Below are 25832 nucleotides of genomic sequence, written 5' to 3'. Positions count from 1 at the left end.
TAAAATTAAGTTCAAGAACATTGATCGATGTCAATTATTATGTAAATGTGCTTTTATGCAAGTCATATTGTAACATTGTTTGGCACACATTTTTTCGATACCTAATTTTCAAATGTGTGCAAAACGGGAACAAACTCTCTCTCTCTTTCTTTCTTTCTTTCTCTCTCTCTCTCTCTCTTTCTCTCTCTCTCTCTCTCTCTCTCTCTCTCTCGCTAGAAAAAAAGAGAAAAAAAAATATTAAGTGATAGGTTCATAAATGATTTTAATTAGGCCTATAAAGCATCGTTCAATGAAAAGGACATTTGATACAAAGTAATAAAGGAAGATACGTAAATTATAAATCTTATTATCAATTACTGTCGTTTTTTAAAATCTATAAATCAATTTAATATTTGATAAATAAAATGTTGATAACTTAATTCAGAGACATAAATAACATGTTAACATGCTAACTAGGCTATTTATGTCTCTTCTTTATTCAATATTAATTTCAACAATAAATTTTCAAAACTTTTTGTGCAAGGTTTTATTTCCATTTCTGAAAAATTAAAACCTTTTGTTTTAATAATTTCCTTGTTTATTGTCTTTCTTGACAATAAAACAGTAGAAGGCTTGTCTGAAAACGTCATGCAACGCCCACGCAACCATGTGCATCATCGACCACGAGTTGTCTTTCTTTAAAAAAAGCATGTTGGGATATCCATTTGTTTTCGTCGCCATTTTGGATGTTGATTCTGGGTAGCTTCATCTGTCAGAAGAGCGAGAAGAAGTTGACGTATCTGGCCAGTTAATCGACACGTGCCTGCCGATAAATGACATCAACACAATGAACTCTTGACAGTAACGTTAGTGAGCAGACACCAGGGAGTATAAAAACAGAAATGGCGACGACGAAGGATTCAAAACAACAAAAACGGAAGCAACTGAAATTGAAGGCGGTGCCCCAGAAGACGAAATTGTTTCGAGCAAGTGAACCCCTTATGAGTGTGTTTATGTGGGGTATTAACCACACGGTAAGAGCTTTTTTAATTTCAGATTTTTCACGAGTACATTTTATTTGTTTGAATTCTCATAAGGATTTTAAAGCTGATGTTTGCAACATAACAAGATGTAATTTGGGATTGTCTGTCTGGTGCAAGGCCCTTGTTAAAAAGAATGATACAGAATTAAAAAAAAAATGTGTATACCAATTTATGTATGTTTGATATAGAAGGGGTAAAACTTGTTGTAAATTGATAACAATAATAGGTGATCTGACCGTGATCAGCAATATAGGATGCCTGTATGATGTGCAAGTAAAACGGGGGTGGGTGATTGGCATTTAGCAACCACTATCACTTTTCTTGAACAAGTGCCTAATGACACGCTGCTGCTAAACAAGGCTCCAGGACCTAATTTTTACTCTCGTCATACCATATGTCATATAACTTAGAGCATAGTGGCACTCAGGTGCTCAAGTTCTGTGAAATCCAGAGATATATACCCAGGATGTCAGCACGAGTCAGCACAATAATGTTTTGAAGTTTGAAGTTACCATGTTAAAGTCAATCAAATTCAGTTTTTGACAGCTGAACAATTTACATGTACATGTATATATTTTCCTTAATTAAAATTGCACAGCATGGATCAGAAGTGTGACTGGCACGTTTATGTTAATATGAAGCCAGAAGGTGATGATAAAAAGATTAAAAAATAATTATTTATGTGATTATAGTTCACTAACTAAGCTGGTACATTGTTCCTCGTATTCCACAATTGATCGACGGCTACATGTACATGTTCCAGTTATAGACTGAATGCAGGGAACCCAAATAATTTGAGTTTCCATTTTGAGTGAGAAGTTAAAAAATACATGTAGTTGGGGTGTTTTTTTTAATGTGTACCATGTTTATATAATAAAAACATCATATCTTTCTGACAAAAGCAACCTAAATAAGTAAGTCTTACATTAAAATATGAAAAGTAAAATCTTGTACCAAATTTGAAATTAAAGTCAGACACATGTGGAAAAGAAAAAAAATCAGGCCAGTCAGGAAAAGTGCTAACATAGTTTTTAGAAATGTAGCAAGGTAGTGTGAATTTTAAAAGACAAGAATGAAGAAAAACCATGGGTTGCAAGAAACAGAGACGTCGTTGTATTGTGTGTGTGTGGGTTTTTTTTTTTTGTTTTATTTTTTTGGGGGGGGGGGGGGGGGGGGCTTTAAAGGGGGGGGGGGGGGAGCTGAATTTATATGGGCATATGTACCTGCTCAAAAAGAGACCTACAATCTATATGGTGAATATATGTGTATAGATTTGATCAGTTTCATTAAATGTAGGTGATATATACATAGAGTTATGTATAACAGTATATATTGATATATATAAGTACAAAATGCAGTATTTAAGTGACGATTTACCAGTAAGATAAGATTTCGAACAAGAAATTGTGTTTATGATTACTGTATATTTCTCTGGGAACTCGATACACGGGGAAACATTTCACCCACTTTATCATTTTTATTGCAGATTTTAGTGTTATCAAGACGATTGATTTGCACAGTTCATAGCATTATAACCAAGATTTATAATGCTGGTAATGTACAATGGTAATTTGATTATTTCTCCGTGTATATGCCATAGGGACCGAAAGTGAATTTGATGAATTAGAATAACACTGCATTACGGAAATAAATCTTAATTAGAAAGTTATATTTTTTAAGGGGGGAGGGTTGTTTTCTAAAAATATCACTTAATTATGCTTTGTCTCTGATATGTGCAGGAGGCATAACTACTACTTAATTATTGATGAATTACTGTCTATGGCAACAATAATGCTATTTGTAGGACTAAGTAGTGTAAATATTTCATCACAGAAAGAAGTTATTTACCCCAAAATAAAGTGCTGTAAAATACAGGAAAAATGTTCACCCACTAGCAAACACAGGGAGTGAAATTTGAATGGGGTTAATTTAAAACATTAAGTAAGTTTTTAATGTGCATAATTATGTTTAGATAATAAAGTATTAAGAAGAAGACAGAATTTTCTATAGTGTATAATTAAAATTGGGTGAATTAACAACAGGAGGCTAAAATAAACCTGTATATTTAATGTTAGTATGGCTGGTACTTATATCACCTAGACTAGTAGTACATGTACTGGTAATTATAAGTCTACTTTAATTTTGAATCAATCCTCGTGTACTTTTCTGTACATCCATATTTTTAATGTAAAAAATTAAAATAAAGACGTTGGTTTGAGATTACATTGTAGCTTCACTACCAAAACCATCTAATACTGTTTATAATTGCAAAGGGAGAAAAAAAGACACCAGATATTAATTTGTAGAATTGTATGTGGCAATGTTAATTAGAGTATTAATGGCAAAATACTACTCCATTTAACCTTTTCTAAGGTAATTTAATTTAACCACACATCCCAGTGATTAATGACCACTTTATACATAGCTTCTAGATTTTATTCAAAAGTACATTGAGCTACCTTCTTTACGAAGAAAAATACATGTACCAAATAAAATGTCTTTTTGAAGGGATCTAAATTTTTTAGGACAATAACATTTAATACAATAAATACATTTTGGTTTTATAAAGAATCAGATTATAATTAAGAGTGAATTAACAATAAATTGATCAAGCTGACATTCTTCTCAGACTGCCTGAAAAACATCATTTGACAGATAGGTTGTAGGTTTGATGTGGCGGCCAATGATGAACTTAATTTCGAACATCCTCCCCCCCCCCCCCCCCCCCCCCCCCACACACACACACCATCGTTTATCCTTTTTCCAGTATCGACTGGCTTAGATCAAATAGATTCGAACATCCTCCCCCCCCCCCCCCCCCCCCCCTAAGGTGTACCACTTTACCGGTATCTATGAATCTGTGACTGGCATACATCAAACAACGAGTCGTTGAAGTACTCTTTGCTCTCCTAAAGTAAACTGTGCAGATAGAAATCAGTGTTTGTATAATGATGTAATCATATCCTGTTTGGGAATATGTTGAATCACCGTCACTCCGAGATAATGCAGGTGTGATATGACTATAGTCTACACCTGTTCTATAGGTGTAATTAAATCAAACATCGTTAGGAGGAAAATGGTGTCAATTATTAATTTTCAAGGTGTGAATTTTGTTAATGTATACATTCAACATTGATCTATAATGAATATTTCCTCCCATTATGAAGCTATATAAAGAACATAATTTTATGTATTTATATGTAATACGTGATGTTACAGGTAGATTAGAAGTTGTGAAGTTGTCATGTCATGCATGCATGTACCGTATTTCTAAACATTTACTGAGGGAAATAAAGATAAGGTATTGGAAGTCATTGCACTTTATGGTCTTGTACTTTGCTACCTGTCTGTTTCTATCTGTTTCTGAAAAAACCAAACAAATGCATTAGATATATTTGTACCTGGAATATTTTTGAGTCCATGATAATGATAAAATTTAAAAAATGTAATTGCTAACCCACTTTGTTTTTGGGAAGAGGAAAAAAAAACCTGGTGAAATAAAAACAATTGAAACAATAGGCCAGTGGAGAAGGTATTAATTTTGCACTCATTTTGATTCTGAGCCATAATCTCACATCAATAACGTTAATCGTATATATATACATCTGATATTCTTCATGAAGAACTTGTCTCGAGCTCTCTGCTGTTAATGGAGTGTAATGGTTGGATGTGACATTTCCCTACAAGCCGGTTATAGATTGTTCTCCTGTCGTGATTGAGACATATTTACTCCATTTAGCGGTGCCAAGAGCCGATCTTCCATTACAAATTTATGCTACTGATCTACATGCAAAAGTTTGTGCCACGTACAAAAGTTACAAAACACAAAAGTTTTTTATCATTTTAAAGATACACTGTATTTTTTATTCAATTCGTTGAATGATACATGAATACATTATTCATGTAATCTTTCTATTAGCCGACGAGAGCAGAGCTTCATCTTGCTATCAATATTTACAAAATTTAAAATACGGTATTTCTTTTCTTCTGTAAATTAAAAGCCCTCAATTTTTGTCTTATAATTAATAGAGCGCTTAACTTAATACATGATCTTTTTGTAACAAGATTTTTCTAGAGGGACCGGGATAATGTTTTTTCCTGAAGCTTTAGAGACTTCAGTAAATTGATAAAGAGAAAAACGTATCTTGGAAGTTGCTTTGCTGGCAAGTTCATAAAGTTAATGTTACATAATGTTAGTGTATCATGGTTACTATACCAGTAATATAAGACATTCTGCAGAATCGGCCTGATTGATTAAAAAATAAAAGTTGTTAACCACTCAAACGCTTGTGTTTAAAACTTTTTCACGAGCTTTTAAATTTTTCTTCAAGGAGCAATAATTGCTTGCTTTGCCTTTGGTGAAATTTCAAAAATGCTCAACAAGTTGTTATGTAATGTTTTGGTGCATTATCGGATAGCACCTAGGTGCGCTGTATATGTAGTTATGCAAACATTGAGGTAAAAAATAGGTAGAGAGAGAGATGGGAAGTCTGTTTGCCTTGGTTCATCAACAAGTCTATTCATTACAGAGGTGGTGTCTGCCACCGTTCAGCCAATATAATGTTATAGGATATAAAGTTCGGCTGATCCGACTGATTAGCTACTAGACCATTATATTATTATTGGGTGTTTTTACAGGTACACAATGCAGGTATATACAGGTTGTATATATATAAGGGCTGAACACCTCATGCTTGATGATCATGCTCAATGCACCAGGGCAGTTTATGCATTTTTAAAAAAATTAAGATTTGAAGACTCAATCTGGCTGAAACAGGAATATGTGCCTACAGTCGAAAGATATGAAGCATTAAGTTTCTTGAATGAAACTTACGGGTTGTTTTTTTTATTTTCCCATTTTTTAATCGGGTTACAGAGGAATTTGAATTTTTCTTGATCAGAGAGGTGAAAGCTTACTTAAAGGCTTATATACTGAGAGATTTCCTTTAGAAAAAGGACGTTGAAAAAGTCAATAGAATAACAGATATTATATGATATTGTTGTCATATCAACAATATCAATATCATTGTTAAAAAATCAAATCAAAATAAAAAAAGCAAAACAACAAAAAACCCAGATCCGTTGGCTGCTAACATTGATATTGAAATTAGCAGCTTTGGATTGCAATAACTGTATAAATAGTATTAAATTATCCTTAGCAGTAATATTAGTGACTATACATGTATATATAGTTAAAGGGTCCATAGAGATTGACAATGGTTCAATGTCTGGAACTGTTAGGCTATTGCACTCAACACCAGGTCAGCCTCTAGCTCTGACAATCCGCAAGGATTTCACAAGTAACTCTTCAGACTTCTGTGGATGAAGGGAGATATCTTGTCTTTACTGTCAGATAACTTAAAAGATTTGGGGGTGGTGGGGTGGTGTAACTGGTGTTGCATTATTAGAACTTTGGTAGGGTGGGCAGATTAATTTTGAAAAAAGGAACATGGAATCATTCTTTAAGATGTATTGGAGTATATGTTACTAGATTGATTCGTAGTGTTTTATCACCGACAAAGACGCTGGAAAATGTAAATGTTTTCTGATAATTCCTTGGGATTGAAGAATTCCATTTTGGGTTGGTAAGGTGGGGGGGGGGGGGGGGGGGGGGGAAGTGGTCAGTCGGAGCACACCTTTGTAATCTTTAATGGGGTATGTTGGATCAAAGGGAGGAATACTTCAGTACCTTATTGTCTATGGTGAGGATGTTGGTCAGCGTGTATGCATCTGTTATTGTATTCCCTTGACGAACATCAATGCATTAGTGATGAGGTTAGCAATTAGGGGACAGTAATTATTGATAGAGGTTAATTTCCACTTGCATACCATGTCAGCTATATCCATTACAAACTACTGAACCTCCGGTTTTACATGATTGTATGAATTAAGTGGCAATATCAAATGAATTCTCTATTCTTCTTCAATAATTCATCCATATACATGTATTAATAGCTTTAATGGTTTAAATTAGTATTTTTTGGCAGAAATGTTGAGAAGTATATATTTTATATAGATACAATGGTGAATATGGTTAGAAAATGTTTTCGTCTGTCAACGTATTAACTAACATATTAATACTGTGACATGATTCTGCCCATCTTCCCTTGTAAACGGTTTCACCCTGTTTTGAATTCCCCCAGACATAGGTGTGTTTAAAGAGAGGTCATTTGAGACATAATGGAATTCGCACAGTCTTTAAAATTCGATCGTTGACAACGAGAGGGAAAAGGGCGAAAATAAAATGGGGGCGAATATTTCCCTTAAACAGTATTTTACCTGGCTATAATTATAAAATTACATGTACACATATGAATTACATGCAATGACTTTCAACTTTTCTTGTTTCGACAGATTAATACCTTGAACCATGTTAGCATCCCTGTTATGCTCATGCCTGATGATTTCAAAGCCTTCAGTAAAGTTCACGTCGACTACCACAAATTCCACAAGTAAGTAAAAAAAAATTATGTTTACCATCCCTACAACTAGAATTATTTTGAAGAATTATTGATTCTGATCATAACCTGCGAGACGTTGTTCAAATGAAAACCTCGTATATCGTTTATCTTAGCTGTCAGTGTCAAACTATACCCAGATTCAACGACAAATAAAAAAAAAAATGTCTGCGGTTTCATAAATATTTTTTAAAACCAATTTTTGTTGATTTTTGTTGTTGAATTGATCCATGAAATTAAATTTTTTTGAAGAACATTTTCAAATAGAATGTTGTATTTATTTAGAATCATTAGCCATGAATTGATGTAACATTAATTAAACTGTGATTTTAACTCAATCCAAGAAAATTTATGCCCAAAATATTAATGAATTTAGCTTCAGCTAGGTCTGTAGCTCCCGGTCTGAAAAAATTCAGATGGACAACCTTGGTCATCCATCCAAATATATTTAGTTTTGTAAATAATCTGCATTTAGGATCATAACATATAGTCATTGGTTTCAATTGGTAAATTTCTTACAGAGTCATAAAATAAATTAGTACATATTACATACAGTTTATTATTATCTATCAGTGTTTCATTTGTATATATTAAATCTTAGGTGATTTTAATATAATCTCATTAATTTAGACTCACAAGGTTTATTCAGTCAAAATCAAAGTACTGAGACATCTGATGGGAGATTTTTTTTTTTAAGGTTAAGAATTTGAGTTGCCTAATTGTACGGGTAAATATTGAACCAAATATTGCAAAGATTCCAAAGGTTGTTATAATTAAAACTAGATATCCATGATATCAGAGGAAAAAAATATTCATGGAATTTTTTTTCCAGGTTTGACTGAACAAACAAGTATTTACTTGCTTCTCCATAGGGATCTAAGTTTCGAATGCAATCAGTATTTCCTTATGATAGAATTTTCTTTATTTGGTGTATTTGATGGATTATTTTGTAGAGAAGCAATGCCAAGTCACTTCAAGTTCAAAGAATACTGCCCGATTGTGTTCAGAAATCTGCGGGAACGCTTCGGAATTGATGACCACGACTACATGGTAAATATTATTACAGATATTGATGCGATGACATATAGATAGGAGGTACACGAACAGGAAAATCCCATCACGTAATGATGGCAGTATTAATAGAAGATAAGCTAGTCTAATGGGTCCTGCTTCTGGTCTGTTCTCTGCCTTGTTCTTATGTTGGAAATAGAGGAGAAGCCATCGTCTCGCCGGAGAAAAATCAATGCTTTATTAACTAGTGATGAAACGATTAATCATTTTATAAATAAATCAATTCTCTTATTGAATAGGTCCCTGATTATATAGATATAGGATAATATTTTGTAAGGTCTGTATCTCAATTAAAGCTGGACAACTGATGTTCAGCATTTGGATGTCACACGAAGTGCCTTATTTTAACAACTTGAGCTAAAAGTTTTCAATTTTTCTTTTTTTTAAATTTGTAATGTCTGCATACTTTTAGCTGAAGTTGTGATCGTGCCTCTTAAGGAGGTTGAGTGGTCAACAGATTACCCATCAGATAAACCTGGAAATTTTGGAGAGAAGTTCTTTATCTACAAACAATCATTTAGTAAAGAAAAAAAAATCCGAGAATTTATAAGGATTTCAAATTTGAATATTTTACTGTATCTTGATTCAGAGCTCTTCTTTTAAAGAAGATTTATAAAGTCTAAAAATGGCAATGACCATCCAGCCCTCTTAAGCAGGGGGGACTTTATAGGAACCCTCCCTCCCCCTTCCAATTTATTGGGACTTAAGTGATTAAGAATGAGTATTTGGATTGTACAAAACCCGAGTCCAGTCATTTATACCCTGCCACTAAGCATGACTTACGTAACTCCCCACTTGATGAATGAATTGATAAATTTGACATTTACATGCGCGGGAATCGCTGTGTCAAATTAAATCTCCATAGAATAACGGTGTCTGCAGTCCAGAGAGAGACTTTCAGGGTAAATGGAGGAAAATTGAGTTGACAGAGGTCAAAAGTAGCAGGAAGGCAAATGTTCAAGTCTTGATAAATGCATGCAGGATCTTAATTTCTCTGTGCTCATGCAGAGCATCACAAATATGTTAAAGTGCTCATAACAACAATTGCATATTGTAAAGGCTGTATAAAATTCCCCTGTAGGCTCTATGTATTCGCTTTTGATCTTGTTGAGTCTAATTTAAAACTATAAAAGGAAAATATATATATTAGGGGGGAAAATGATATCGAGATCAAATACAAGCTTTTATGAGTTTACAATGGCCACAGATCAGGCGCGGTCTTTAGTATATTTAATGCTTTCTATGATCATTCCTAAATTGACATGACAGAGCTTAATATGTTTCAGTTATGCTTATAAAAGATGAAAGATTCTTAGCCATTGCATTCATGTGTTGCTAGGTAACCATGGAAAATCAGTCATAGGATAAAAAAAAAAGAAAGAAAGTCAATTGAAAGCAAATACATTGTGGACATTAATTAATTTGTCATTCTTCTAGGTATAACAACAACCTATTATTTTCCAAAACCATGATGTGCGTGTATTATTTATCGGGTATTATGTGCAACAAAAGACTTCTGTCAACAAGAAACTCCAAAGTCTCTTAACTTAAATGCAGGCACCAGCTGGGGTCTACGTTTTGTATATCAGTTGGTGTTGGAAGTCTACAAGAAATTTATTTTTCAGTAGAATTTTACTGAAAAGGGGATATGAAATGTATGATGCATTTAAAAAAAACCCAAGGAAGAACTCATTTGAGTCTCTTTAAATTCAAGTTGTTATAAGCTGTTTCCTTCCTGTTTCATGAAGATGTTGAATAATTCTGTTAAGAGTTCTGGTTGAGAGAGAGAGAGAGAGAGAGAGAGAGAGAGAGAGATTTATTTTAGTCTTTCATGCGGTACTGCATGCATGGACCCGGTAATTTCTGTTTTATACGCCTTCTTTCCTGTTCCCTGTGTATGTTACATAATTCTCACGAGAGAATTGTTATATTAAGGAAATAACTGTAGGGTATTTATAGGTAATGCATTAATGTGTTCAAATTCAACAACAAGGAAAGCCATTGTCATGTAAATTAGCATGAAATACCGCTTGGATACTTACATGAACATGTAACTGCACATGTTCATGCCATATTGCATGTACATCTTATTGCAAGTCCCCCATCAATGGACACAAAGAGTTATTTTGTACATTTAGAGTGATCTGCCCTTTGACTTTGAATAGAGGTTAACTGTTACCAGCATATACTACATGTATTGTGTATTGTGTTACTGTAATTTGTCTATAATTTAAGAATTCAAATATTTTACCAGATCTAGATTAAGTAGTTAAAATAAATGTTATTTTCCCGTTTGATTAATCAAAATAGAGTTCTGTTCATCAGGATATCTTTGTCTTAAATTGTAATAAATTTCCTGAGGGAAATTGGAATGTTTACCATGTTAACCATGTGTTGTACGTGCAGTTTCATGCAGTATCATTTTATCGAATTCCGAAATGTGATTTTCATTAGTCGGTTACCAATATACATGTATATATTCATTGAGCTGATTTTTCTAATCAATGTGATTGTTTTACTAAAATTCATTCACCTCTGAAAAATTTTGAAAGCTTTAGTCAGTTGGTCTTACTCAGACTGTCCTGGCCAGCTTATTGAACTTTTCTCATTTTGATGAATAATACATGCTCTAATCCTATTGGCTTCTTCACACTTTCATTAAGGAAATTACACTAACCCTGTTAATGCCTTGACATTCCTAATTTAAGACAAGTTCTGAAAACAGTAATTGATCGCCATTTATAGACCTCCAAGAACTAAAGAGTTCTGCTCACTCAATGTGATGTGTCGATCTGTTTGTAGAAAGATGCATGTAATAAATGGATCACACATGCATAAGTGGATTTTTTTTTTTTTTGGCAATTTGAGCTCAGATGCTAGTCTAGACTAGCAACCAACCTCTAGTTGAAGAGGGGGGGGGATGCTGAGAAGAGAGATTGCCCTTTAAGAAACTTAGGCTGGAAATGCATTCGATTCAAAGGACTGTTCATAATATAATAGCTTTGCACTTATTAGAAGGTGATACAACATATAACATGGTTTGACAGTAATATTTTCTCTGATGTGTCACTGATGACCTTTTTGATGCAAATTTTGATGTTGATTTTGTACTCCCAGAATTCCTTGACCAAGCCTCCGGAGGACATTGATTCTCCGGGCAGAAGCGGGGCCAGAATGATGATGTCAATGGACAAGAAATACTTCATTAAAACACTAGTCAGTGAAGAAGTGGAACAACTTCACCTCATCCTGAAACAGTATCACCAGGTATGTACTGGGGCGGACTGATAGACAGACAGATAGACAGATGGACAGACACACTGGGGCGGACAGATAGACAGATCGACAGACACTGGGGTGGACTGATAGACCGACAGATAGACAGATGGACAGACACACTGGGGCAGACTGATAGACAGACAGATGGACAGACACACTGGGGCAGACTGATAGACAGACAGATAGACAGATGGACAGAGACACTGGGGCGGACTGATAGACAGACACACTGATAAACTGACAAGAGAAATACAGACTGATAGACAGAGAGATAGACTAAGATATAGATAAGACAAATACCAACTGATAGATAGACAGACAGGTAGACAAGACAGACTAATAAAAAGACAGAATACAGACTGACAGACAGATAGTCTGATAGACAGACACCTAAAGACACTGAAAAACAGAATGAGAGACTGAAGAACTCTTTCATCATATACGTAACATCCTAGTTTATTTGGCTATATTGAAAAAAAAACCCCATAAAGTTGTTGTTGATAAAGCATGCATAATACAATTTTCCCTTTGTGAGTGTTATTTGGTGCTAAATTGATAGTCCTACATTATGGACTTTTATTTTGCAGTTCATAGTGGAAAACCATGCAAAGACTCTACTGCCTCAGTACCTAGGAATGTACCGCATCACCGTGAACGACACAGAGACGTATCTAGTGGTCATGAGATGTGTGTTCAGTCCCCGACTCACCATACACAAAAAATACGATCTCAAGGTATGGTATAATGAAAAGCTTCAGTGAGATATACAAACTCAAGGTTAGAATGTCAAGGGCTTCAGCAAGATATACAATCTCAAGGTAAGATTGTAAAAGGCTTCAGCAAGATTATGATCTCAAGGTTAGATTGTCAAAGGTATCAGTGAGATATACAATCTTAAGATTAGATTGTTAATAGGCTTCAGCGAGATAAACAATCTCAAGGTAAGGTATTATTAAAGGTTTCAGCGAGATATACAAACTCACCATACAAAAAAAAATATGATCTCAAGGTAAGGTATTATTGAAGGTTTTATTGAGATATACAAACTCAAGGTTATAGATTGTCATTGGCAATTTAGCTTCAGCAAGATGTACAATCTCAAGGTAAGGTATAACAGTATTAAAGGCTTTAGCGGGATATACAAACTCAAGGTTAGAAATCATAGGTTTCATCAAGATTATTGATCTCAAGGTTAGAATTTCAATGGCTTCAGTGAGATATATGTTCTAAAGGTTAGATTGTGAAGGGCTTCAGTAAGATATACAAACTCAAGATTATAGATTATCATTGGTAAAGCTTCAGCGAGATATACAATCTCTAGGTAAGAAATAATTGAGATATACAATTTCAAGGTAAGATTGTAAAAGGCTTCAGCGAGATTAACGATCTTAAGGTAAGATTGTTGATTTCTTCAGAAAGATATACAATCTTACAGGGGCATGGTCACGAATTTTGTCAAAAATTATTTTTTCGATTTTAATGTTTACAATGCTTCAGTGAGGCATTTTAAAATAGGCAACCAACATTTGAGTGCCATTTGTTGAGTTACATGCGAGTTACAGAGCTTACAGTTCTTTGCTATGTAAACAAAGCTTTTGTTTACGTTTTGAATGAAGTGAAAATTCCAGTTTTAGACCTCAAATGAATGTGTTAATCATTAGAAACTGTTTATTTATGCTTAGAATTAATAAGAAGGTAGACAAATCAGCTTGAAAAAGATTTTTTACGGGTATATTGAACCTATGCAAACAAAAACAGGGCACGAGCCTTGTTTACATAACAAAGAATCGTGAGCCCTGTATCTTGCTTAAAACTCATCGGCTGGCACCCAAATTTCATTTGATCTTAAGAAATGCATTCCTAAAGCACTGAAAATAATAAAAACAGAAAGATAAATTTGACCAAAATCGTGACCATGCCCCTTTAAGATAACATTGTTAGGGTCTTTAGTGAGATATTCTACCTCAAGGTGAGATTGTAAAAGTCTTTTGGGAGATATACAAACTTAAGGTTAGAGAGTAAAAGGCTTAGAAATACAAGATATACTATCTCAAGGTAAGAGTGTTAAAGGCTTAGACGAGATAGATAATCTTTAGGTACTGTAAAATTTTTATAATGCTTCAGTGAGATATATTATCTCAAGGTGAGATTGTGAAGAGCTTCAAGGAAGTATACAATCCCAAAAAAGGATTGTAAAATACTTCAATGAAAATTACAATCTCAAAGTAAGGATTGTCAAAAGCTTCAACAAATAATGCAATCTCAAAGGAATGATTGTAAAAGACTTCAAAAAAATATACAATTTTAAAGTACAACTGTCAAAGACTTGAACAAAAAAAATATAGACATCAACAATATATATGATCTGTGAGGGTAACTTTCATGAACCGTAACAAAGAAATCCACAAACTTCTAGATATATGACTGCTACGAGCTTGAAGCAAAATTGCAGTCTTAAGCAAGGAATGTCAGAAGCATTATAAATCTTATTTTAAGAAATAAGATCTAAGAGGAACTCAGCTAGCTTGGAAAACTTTTTGTCGCTAAATATTCCCACAGAATGTTTTAAGAAATAACTTGATAAATCCCACACTAGGGCATGTTTTGAGTGCCAAAAATTGCAAGTTTTTTTTGCATGTTTGGAGCTGTAGCTCTAGAAGCTTCAACCCAAATTTTCCCATTTATAAAGCTATTATAGACCTGCAGCTACATGACATGTGATTTGATAGTCATTCAAATAATCCTTTCTTTGCTTTCAGGGATCAACAGTTGACAGATCAGCCAGTGATAAAGAGAAAGTAAGTTCACAGAACCGTTTTAACAGAATCTTAGATTTTGGGTAATAGTGTCAAACAGCAATGTGATGTAGGCCTGTCTATTTCATTTCTGGCCACTCAGCCATGGCTCTTTGAAATCAACAAGATATGTCCGGCTTTTGAGCTAGGACTATGCAATCTATGCATTTTTCACTGGAAACAAGCTTCATTTTTTAATTACCTTGTTTTGATGCAGAATCTAGATAGTTACGAAAGTCCAAGGCAGGGGCGTAGCTAAGGTTTGTTTATTGCAGAAGCAAATTCAGGCAGGGGGTTTGGGGGCCGCCTTATAGTGGAAGTTGACGAGTTTTCAGTATTTCAAATTTTGAGTATCCAGAAAAAGGAGTTTCATCAAAATAGCCCCAGTTTGTAATGTGTAAACTGCTAACAACGTCATCATCATCACAAAAATAAAGGTAAAGAAGAAAAAGTAGTGCCAGATTTATGATGAGATTAATCTAAATTTTATGTAATAAGTTTTGTGCTTTCATGTGATGATTTTTTTTTTAGCCATAAACTATTATTAAGTAAAGAAAAAATCCAGATATTTCAGATTCAAAATTTTAATATATTTCGATAATTTTTCACAGACCTCTTCTTCTTTTGAATAAGATTTATACATAAAAAATGGGCACTTAGTTTAGTACATGCGTAATATAAGGAAGCTACATGAGTATTGTGTGACTCATGACCAAGAAATACCAGACTGATATTATCTTAAGTTTCTAGATATTAATAATTTTAGTACAATACATGCATGCACTCTGATTAGTCCCATATTTGTCTACATATACCGAAATGTATCAATTTTTATTTAAAAATATAAAAAAAATCATGCAATTACAGGGAAGAAGAAAAAGGAAGTGCTAAGAATAATTTAAATTAGGCGGAAGAAATTTTTTAAAAATATTAGGAAGAAAATAATGAAAATACTTAATTTGAGACAGACTATATAATTTTAAAGGCTTCCTTCCTTGAAAAGTGAAAAAGGAAAACTTAAGATCATTGTCTTTTGAAAAATATGTACATAGGCCTACAGGGGATGTTTAAACTAAAACTGAACAAGTAATACTATGTCCGTCAATAAAAAAAAGATACAAAACTAACTTGTTTAAAAGCTTTTTGAAGTTAGATTTAGCATACGAGACATAGTCTTATAAGCCTGCTCAATTTCTACAAATTTTTTGTTTAACAGTTCATGTTATTTCTTTTAGAACAACATGTTTCAAACTAAAGTTTTTAATCTCCCATCCATGCATTGTTTACAGTGGACCCAACTTAATTATACCCCTGCTCCGAAGGAGATGGGGGGTATGCTGTTTTACCCTTGTGTGTGTTTGTCTGTTCGTAACAAAGAACTATATATGATAAGAGTTAAATTTTGCCCCCATAATTCGCAATTTTTTAAGTGTTTCGGGTACAATAAAATGTTAACAAATTTTTTAGAAGAGTTGATATAAAATATATTTTTCATCTTTTTATTTTATTTATTTGCACTCACTGGCAGTATATGACGTCAGAAGTGACGCCATTTCTATAATTCAATCAAAATCGGCCAAAAATTGACATTTTTCTTATATATTTACGAATGGGAAATATAGAGCGCATGCTTGAACAAGGAAATTTTTTTTGTCACTTATTAGTCCTGGCTAGATACATCTCTGATTAAAATATTTTATTTGTTCAAGAATGCGCTCTATGTTTTCGGAAGGAAAAACTGCTTGAAAACAAGCTGTTTTACGCTAAAAATGCAAAAATGGCGGGAAAAGGTTGTCTTTACGATGTCATATTTCTAAATTGTGGACACTTGAACCAAAATGAATATTATGTAAACACATCACAGACATATCTGTATTAAGAAAACAAAGTATGATAGTAAAATGTTGATGTTCATTTTAGGGGGCCATTTTAGGCCCTTATCATATATAGTCCTTTTTGTTACATTTTTACCAGCAACTATTAATCAGAGATGCTTGAAAATTTAACACACTCTTTGTTTATACGTATGTTATTTGGTAGGATGATCATCCTATCAGTTTTGTACCAATCAGATGTCAATTTCCTGTTTAATGACGACTGTTTATTTTTAGTCTAAATTTTTTTTTATAAACTATGGGATATATTATTTGAAATATGTTTTCATACTGATATGTAAAATAAAAGGTTTTAATGGGGCCTTTGGTTTTGAATCATGTTACACTGTCGATTCCTTATTTTACCTTAGAATACTTAATTCCATGTTTAAGCCATTTTGTATGAAAATTGTGGAGAGACTAAAACTGTGAGAGCTTAAATTTAAACAGTTTTTAGCTCACTTGAGCTGAAAGCTCAAGTGAGCTATTCTGATCACATTTTGTCTGTCGTCAGTCTGTCCGTCTGTCTGTCTGTCCATCTGTCCGTAAACTTTTCACATTTTCAACATCTTCTCAAGAACTACTGGGCCAATTTCAACCAAACTTGGCACAAATCATCCTTAGGCAAAGAGGATTCAAAGTTGTGAAAATTAAGGGCCACACCCGTTTTCAAGGGGAGATAATTAGAAATTGATGAAAATTTTCGAGATATTTTCAAAAATCTTCTTCTCAAGAACCAGAAAGCCGGGAAAGCTGAAACTTGTGTAGAAGCATCCTCAGGGAGTGTAGATTCAAAGTTGTGAAAATCATGACCCCTGGATGTAGGGTGGGGCCACAATGGGGGGTCGAATTTTTACATAGGAATATATATAGAGTAAATATTTAAAATCTTCTTCTCAGAAACTAATCAGCCAGGAAAGCTGAAACTTGTGTGGAAGCATCCTCAGGTAGTGTAGATTCAAAGTTGTGAAAATCATGACCCCCGAGGGTAGGGTGGGGCCACAATGGGGGGGGGGGGTCGAAGTTTTACATAGGAATATATAGAGTAAATCTTTAAAAATCTTCTTCTCAGAAACTAATCAGCCAGATGATTCTTTATAATTGATAAGACTTTGGCTCCAGGACAATTCTTCGGCCTCACAAGAAGGTTCAGAGTTTGATGTAGCTTTTTTTATCCATATATAAACAATTGCTAAGGATCTTTTTGAAAACTGCAATACTCAACATGTGATATGACTATAAAATCATCCTGTTAGAAAAGAGACTAATGATTATAAACATAGGAATATCCAGGGGGAAAAATGAATTTTATTTATATAGGATCTACATGTATTATTGTACATTGTCCAGATTGTTTGTATTATGACTCCATTAAGCTGATTTTATCATACCTATTGTTCCTCAGGTGAGCGATGTGGCCCATGGGCCTCTTGGTAAAAGTAAACAACTGTCAGAAAAATATAAATGAGTTTTTAAAATTCTATGATGATGATAAATTCTTCAGTTTGAATAAGAATCAACTGTATACTGACAATACCATTTTCCTCTTCACAGACTAAAGAGCTGCCTACTTTCAAAGACAATGATTTCCTGAATGATGGCGCCTCAATTCACATAGGAGCAGACAGCAAGGAGAAGTTGATGACCATGCTCAAATCTGATGTGGAGGTAACATTGAAAACAGAGAGCCTCACTTTCATTTCGTGAAAGCAAAAAAACTCACTTTCAATTCCTGAAAGCATAAAATCTCACTTTCATTTCGTGAAAGCAAAAAAACTCACTTTCCAATTTCTGAAAGCAAAAAACCTCACTTTCATTTTATAATAGATAAAATTTTCAGTTATTTTGTTGGTATTGTACATGTATGACTGTAGTCTCTTTCATTTGAATTAAATTAAGCCAAACGTTCATTGAATGAAGTCAGATGAAAAAGAACCCCATCATTTCATTTGTGACAGTCACAGAATTGTTCTTTCGAGTTTAATAATAATAATTAAAATTGAATTTAAAAAAAAATTATTGTAAGATTTTTGCAAGTCAAATAAGTGCCATTTAAAATCAGTTCTCATTCCCCTTCTTTTCTCTCTCAGTTTCTATCTAGTTTACACCTAATGGACTACAGCCTTATTGTTGGAATACACGACTGCGAGCGGGCGGAGCAAGAAGCGTTGGAGAACTCAAATCCAGACCTGAGTGCAATGGAGGAGAACGACTCAGAGAATGGCCTGGACGATGACGAGTACTACGGTCCAGGGGGTGTCCCCACCCCCCCAGACAGCCCACAACCCGCTGTCTACTTGCCTTACACCGGGGAGCTGGACAGCGAGATGGAGAGATACGGGATCAAATCTAGTCCAGGTGAGATACAGGATCAAATCTGGTCCCAAATCTAGTGCAGATGAGATACGGGATCAAATCTAGTCGAGGTGAGATACGGGATCAAATCTAGTCTAGGTGAGATACGGGATCAAATCTAGTTCAGGTGAGATACAGGATAAAATCTAGTGGAGGTGAGATACGGGATCAAATCCGGTCCCAAATCTAGTGCAGGTGAGAATTAGAATAAAATCTAGTGATGGGGAGATACGGGATAAGATGTAGAGCAGGTGAGCTACGGGATCAAATTTTGTCCCAAATGTAGTGCAGGTGAGAGATAGGATCAAATCTAGTCTATGTGAGATAAAGGATCAAATCTAGTCCAGATGAGATAAGGGATCAAATCCAGTCCCAAATCTAGTGCTGATGGGAGTTAGGATCAATTCTAGTCTACGTGAGATACGGGATAAAATATAGTGCAGGTGAGTTATGTGATCAAATTTTGTCACAAATGTAGTGCAGGTGAGAGAAAGGATTAGATCTGTTCTAGATGAGATATGGGAACTAATCTAGTCCCAAATCTTGTCCAGGTAAAATATGAGATCTTATCTGGTCCTAGTGAGATAAAGGACCAAATTAAGTCCAAATGAGATCAGGATAAAATTTAGATCAAATAAGATATGGAATCAAATCTAGTTCAATTGACATATTGGATCTGTTAAATTTTTTGTTACATGTAAATCAAATCGAGAGTTTCTTTAATTAAACAAACAGTAATACTTTAAAAACAAATAAATTGTATGATTTGAATGAAATAATATCTTTATACTTCTTTGCATAATTCTAGTAATATGTTACTGTAAAGTCTACACTATGTGTAGCATTGTCAAGTATCATAGGTGCATAGTGTATTTAGGATTGCCAGCTTTTTTCTTTCTTTGCATTTGTTCATAAAATTATTTGTTTTATTTTTTAAAATTTCCAACAGAGAGTCCAAGACGAGAAATTTACTTTTTGGCAATGATAGACATTCTGACAAAATATGGTGTGAAAAAACGGACTGCGACAGCGGCAAAGACCGTGAAACATGGCGCAGGAGCGGAATTCTCCACAGTCCGCTACGATCAATACGCAAAGAGATTCCTGGAGTTCATCAACAAGTGCATAGAATGATGACCATGAAGTTTGTGTTCTCATTTTCACAGTGTATACAAATTAAGGAGATGACAATACTTTGTCCCCTAACTACTGTGTTACAAGTGACGGTCAGCAAAAGTCACCATGTAAAAGCATCACTTCCTGTTTGGGAGTTTGAATGACACGTCACATGGCACTATTTTACGTCAAAGGTCTCATTGCACTTGTGGTTTGTTTTTTTTTTTGATTGCACACAGCAAGATAATTTTTTTTCCCAGTTAATAATTGTAGAAAAAGTTGCAACTTACAAAAAAAATTAGATGTTATCCATATTCTGTTTTGCCTAACACAACAGTAATTCCTCTGAAAAAAACCCCCCAAAAACTCTGCAGAATTTTTACTATACATCTGGAGATGTTTTAGGTGAAGATAATCATACATTTTTTGTACAAGGTTTATTTTTTGTCTGGTGGTCTATAAAAGTACTTATGATATTTCCTATGAGTTTAAACTTTAAAATTTAAATCAGTTTTTGAACTGATTCATGGAAAAAAAAATTTAAAGTAGTAAAAATTTAAAAAGAAATAAAAATTAAAATGTGTCATTACTTTTTAAGGGATAGACAGTGCACATATTGGGTAAAACAATCTGATATAGAACAGTATACATAATGTTGTATTGTATGGGGTTTTAAATGTCCAAAATGTGATGTAATATATTGATGTCAGTTTGTTGTTGTATTACTGTTATCAACCATGACACACAGCAATCGATGCAAGAGTTATCTTCCTTAACACGACAAAATAATTAATAATTCTTACCTGTCAAAAAAGATTAAAAAAAACTACTACATATAACTGATTAGTAAACCAAGGTTATAAATATTCATGTAGTGGACATGTATATTAATGAAGGTCATGATGCATGAAATTATTGTATTATCTATACATTCAGCATTCAGATATTATCATACCCGGTTTAGATATGCATATGCATTGAATGCAAATGATAGTATTACAGATGTATACAATTTATGATTTAGTTTCAGAAATATTTCAGGGTGTCATAATGTTATTTGTCTCATATACTAACCAATATATTGACATATTTTATTTATGAATAGATTTTAAATGGACAGTATATCTTATTCATAGCTTCATATTAAATTTAAAAAGGCTGTGTGGTCATGACTATTTTCAAGATTCTATAAACTTTCCAGAAATAAGCGCTCTCTATAGAAATGTAAGGAAATATTCAAATGGAAATCCTTTATAGTTAAAACATTTTGTTTTCTTCTCTTTATGAAATTAATATACTGTTAAAGAAGACATATTAATTATTTAAGTGGATCTTATTAGTCCTCTGATTTTTGGCAATCCAACCTCCTTAAAAGCAGTTGTTTGTTTTAAAAACTAACGCCACAAGTTTTACTTAAGAAAGCTGGATGGTCAAGGCAATTTTTAAGGCTGTATTTACCTCCTTTAGATGAAGAGCCCTGTATGAAGATACAGGAAATTGATCAAATTTTTATGCAAAAATGTTTGGATATTTTTCTTTTTACAAAATAATAGTTTATGGCAAGTAATATTATATTCAAAAGTGTATGGCAGATCTGATGGGTTAAAACCACCCAGCCTCTTTAATTTGACAACACATGGGTTTTGATTTTAGTGTAGAGAAAATTCAGATTTTCACTTTTGTCTCAAATTAAGTGCATTTTTTACACCCTCCCTTTCGAAAACAAACTTTCCCTAGTAAGATTTGATAATAAGAGCGAGTGGGAATGAATCCTTGTTAACTGATGCACAAGTTACATGGAGGACCAACTCATAGGCATAACTCATTTTTTGGGGTGAATTCAAACTCTTTTGTTTTGTGCACAGTATTTATCGCTATGTACATGGATATACCTAATAACAAGGAGGAATAGGAAAAAGAAGAAAAATGGGTTTTGTAATTCAGTTATTATTTAAATCTGTAGCAAGAAGTTTTCGGTACTGTGTAGCATACATTGTTTATCATAGTTGGTCTCACCTGTATGTAACTTTTCATCTAGGAAGTTTGACTGGTCCTCGCCTACCCCCTTCTGAATTCACCTCCCTATCCTCAACTACATAAACCATACACAAAGAAAATACATATACACAAAGAGTTATAAATTCAAAGTTTGTCAACAGAGTTAAAAATGCATTTAAAGATGGCTGGGTGGTCAACAAACTTACCGTCAGAGCCACCTTAAAATGTTAAACATGATTTTTAGATTTTACAGAGCTCTCCTTGCAAAGGAGATCAATATAGTCTTAAAAAATGGCCAAGATCATCCAGCCCTCTTAATATATTCAGACACAATTTGATTGGTCATTTAAACAATTGGTCAATGATTTAAGGGGAGGGTAGCAGGGTGGTGAGGTCAGGTGAGGTGAAGAAGAGGTCCTACTTGTACTTCTTTTGACTCATCATAAATGTTTGTATTATATATGTGTAATGTGCAATGCCGTAAAATTCACCATATTGTTAGTCCCATCATGAATTAATAACAAAATCGCTTAAATGCATACTGTAAACCCCATTATTTCTGCATTTTTCACCATCAATATGTATATTAGAACATGAATACATGCAGGTGTACGTGTAACAACACCACCTGGTTTTTGTGAGAGTACATGTACGGATCCAGAAATTTTTTCCAGGGGATGTTGGGGGATATTTGAGTTTTCCAGGGGGGTGTGAGAAATGTTTTTGGCAATTTAATTACGAGTACGTAAATTTAAGAAATTTGAATTTTCCAAGAGGGGCTCTGCCCACCCTTCACACCCCCCCCCCCCCCCATCCCCTCTCTTCTATATCCACGCAAGGGGTACACTAGATGGGGAGATGTCTTGCTGTTTTTAGGTTATTAAAAATCTTGAACATCTTTTGTAAAGAAACTGTGATTAGTGAAAGGGGATTAAATTACCCATATTCTGTAGATCTGTTTTTTTAAAATACATTTTTTCTTCTTTTTCTTCTTTTTTTTTTAAATCCTGAACAAATAAGAACAATTTAAGAAAATATTTTGCTCCATTGTTTCATAGGGGGTTTCTTCGTTTTGTTTAATATATTATTTTGTTTTCTCTTGTTATGAAATGTATAATTATTTACAACAAGTTACAGGATAGATATATATATATAATTTTTGCATGCAATAGAAAAAAAGAACATGTACACAGCCATTATATACATTAAGTGCTAACTTAACTGGATATTGAAGTGCCATCCAGTTTCTCATCTTTTGAATCCTGTCTCTTTTATCATCTGTGCTAGCAAGATTATCATGCATATAATTGCAAGGGGTAAACCCATTTCTCGTGGTGTTTGACCAAATTATTGAGATATAGTATCGGTTTTCTTTTGGGACAATTGGGGGTTGGCTTTGTAAAGTTTGTGAAAGCCTAACAAAAATCGTACCATCTGCCTAGAATTATTTGAGTTGATCTGAGTGAATTTAGTTTAAGTTAGATTGTAGGAGAATTGTTTGATTACGCATTCACTGAAGTTTTCGTGAATAGTCTTGAATTCCAATCTGTTTTGTATTTCGATCCAAAAATTCAGAAATGGTGCACTTTTTTTCATTTTTTATTTGTGTTGATGTTTAAATGGAATATTCACTTTTGAGATTTTTTTTTTATTGTTTATATATGAATCAATAAAATCAATAGAAGAACTAACCTAAATCAATTTAAAATTTAATAAATATAAACTCGGAAATGGTTGCTGAGCATACATTATCTGAAGAAACTTGAGATGAGAAATGATTTTTAGCAAGGGTAACTACTAATGAATTAGGAAAATTGTTTACTGTCATATTTGTTTTCAAATATTGTATTTTACTTAAAAAGTATTCACATTTTTTATCACAATGTAATTCCGTGCAATTTTACCTAGTTATGTATTTTTTGGACAAAAATAATATAAACTTGTGGTGCAAACATCTTTAAAAAGAAATGAAAGTTGCAGTAGAAGTTCTCAAGCATTCCCTGTCGAACGCACCATACCGATTCAAATGACGTCACATGAATTAGTGTTCATTATGCTGGAGTTTGACGATATCGAATATTCAGCACTGTCCGATCTAGATTTATATGTTGTTGTATGGCTCAACCTATTGCTTCATATGTATAATATATATGTAGGTAATAAAGATATAACAACACTATACCTGAATGCCTTTTTTATTCTCCCAACTTACTTTTTTTTCTGAAAGGGGTGTGTGGTGGTTCAGGAATTTTGCTCTTTTTAGCTTACCTGAACCAAAGGTTCAAGTGAGCATTCTTGGAATAAATGGCAGATCTCTTTTTCAAAGGGAGATAAATGCGAAACAGTGAAAATATGGTGCATGTCTTAAAAAATCTTAAGAACCACTGAACCAGAAATGCCAATATTTACACAAAAACTTGTATTTAAAGTGAAGAATCAGAATTTCTTGAAAACTACAATGTTCCAATTTGTGAGATTGCTATGCGAGAATCATCAAAAAGTGTAGATTTTATATTGTAAAAATCGCGACCTCCCAGACCAATACTGAGGCCCAAAGAGGGAATCAAAGTTTAACATAAAAATGTATAGGAAAATGTTTAAAACTTTTTCTCAAGAACTACAATGAGATTACTATGCAAGTATTCTCAAATAATGTAGATAATAAATTTATAAAATTGTGACCCTCGGACAAATACTGAGGCCCCAAAAGGGGTTCAAAGTTAATATACTGGGAAAATGTTTAAAACAAATCTTTTTTTTTCAAGAACTGCAATGCTCTATTTAGTGATATTACTATGCAGGCTTCCTCAAATTATGTAGATTCTAAATTGTTAAAATCGTGACCGCTTAACCAATACTGAGACCCCAAGAGGGATTCAAAGTTTAACATAGAACTATATATTTAGGGAAAATATTTAAAAATCTTTTTTTTTCAATACATGTAAGTACATTGTACAATGCTACAATTGATGAGAATACTATGCAAGTATAGTCAAATATTGTAGATAGATTCTTAGTTGTTAAAATCGTGACCACCGGACCAATACCCAGGCCTCAAGAGGGGTCAAAGTTTAACATAAAAATATATTAGGAAAATATTTAAAATCTTCTTAAGAACTACAATGATACATGTAAAACTTGTGGGATTATAATAAAGCATTCTAAGATGATGTAGATTCTAAATTTTTAAAATCGTGACCCCCGGACCAATACCCAGGCCCCAAGAGGTATTTAAAGTTTAACTTAGAAATATGTTTATTTAGTAAAATGTTTTTAAAAAACTGATATAAAATTATATAAGTAACTGTTTTCAGGTGAGCGATGTGGCCCATGGACCTCTTGTTAAAGAAGTTTTCGCAAATTTTGATATTTTTTTAAAATTTATAAAATGCGCAAATATTATGCTAATTATTTTTTTGTAAGTTTTATTTTCAAAACAGATTTTGATTGGTTTCATGATCTATTTATGGAATCGATTAGATGAAAGCAGACGAATGTTTTTTGATTACGACTTATGTCAAGGTATTAGTTTGATAAGGGAAACAATTAATCTTGGTAAGTTTTTCTAAAAAAAAAACAAACAAAAAACCAAAAACAAACAAACAAACAAACAAACAAAGCAGAAAAAAACTTGAAAAATCGCAAAAAAGTATTCACGATATTAATGAAAAAATTAATTATTGTTGAGACAAATCATGGCCACATGCAATAAAAGTATGTTGACATGCTTTAATGATACAAATATGTTTAAAATATACCGTTTTTAACACATTCATTTTTTCATGTCCCCCTGTTTAAGGTAGGTCCTTACAGATTTAAAGGGGCATGGTTACGATTTTGATCAAACCTTATTGAAACGATTTT

General features: G+C 33.4%; 1 protein-coding gene across 1 annotated transcript; it reads left to right on the top strand.

Annotated features, from left to right (window-relative positions):
• Positions 1-673: 673 nt before the first annotated feature.
• Positions 674-24147, top strand: LOC128162939 (phosphatidylinositol 5-phosphate 4-kinase type-2 alpha-like). Its single transcript, XM_052826369.1, has 9 exons — positions 674-1013; positions 7377-7474; positions 8434-8530; positions 11669-11818; positions 12418-12564; positions 14590-14628; positions 18054-18167; positions 18590-18857; positions 19804-24147. Exons 1-9 carry the CDS (start codon positions 882-884, stop codon positions 19986-19988), a joined length of 1230 nt encoding a protein of 409 aa, XP_052682329.1. The 5' UTR covers positions 674-881; the 3' UTR covers positions 19989-24147.
• The last annotated feature ends 1685 nt before the right edge of the window (positions 24148-25832 follow it).

This window comes from Crassostrea angulata, chromosome 9, assembly GCF_025612915.1.
Source record: "Crassostrea angulata isolate pt1a10 chromosome 9, ASM2561291v2, whole genome shotgun sequence".
In the NCBI taxonomy this organism is placed as follows: domain Eukaryota; kingdom Metazoa; phylum Mollusca; class Bivalvia; order Ostreida; family Ostreidae; genus Magallana; species Magallana angulata.
This window is presented reverse-complemented; position numbering and strand designations above follow the sequence as displayed.

Bases quoted from the DNA above. Each gene is read 5' to 3' on its own strand.
- LOC128162939 (XM_052826369.1), top strand. From the start codon at position 882: ATGGCGACGACGAAGGATTCAAAACAACAAAAACGGAAGCAACTGAAA. The intron at 8,531-11,668 runs GTAAATATTATT...TTGTACTCCCAG, and splicing joins TTGATGACCACGACTACATG to AATTCCTTGACCAAGCCTCC. The intron at 11,819-12,417 runs GTATGTACTGGG...TTTATTTTGCAG, and splicing joins TCCTGAAACAGTATCACCAG to TTCATAGTGGAAAACCATGC.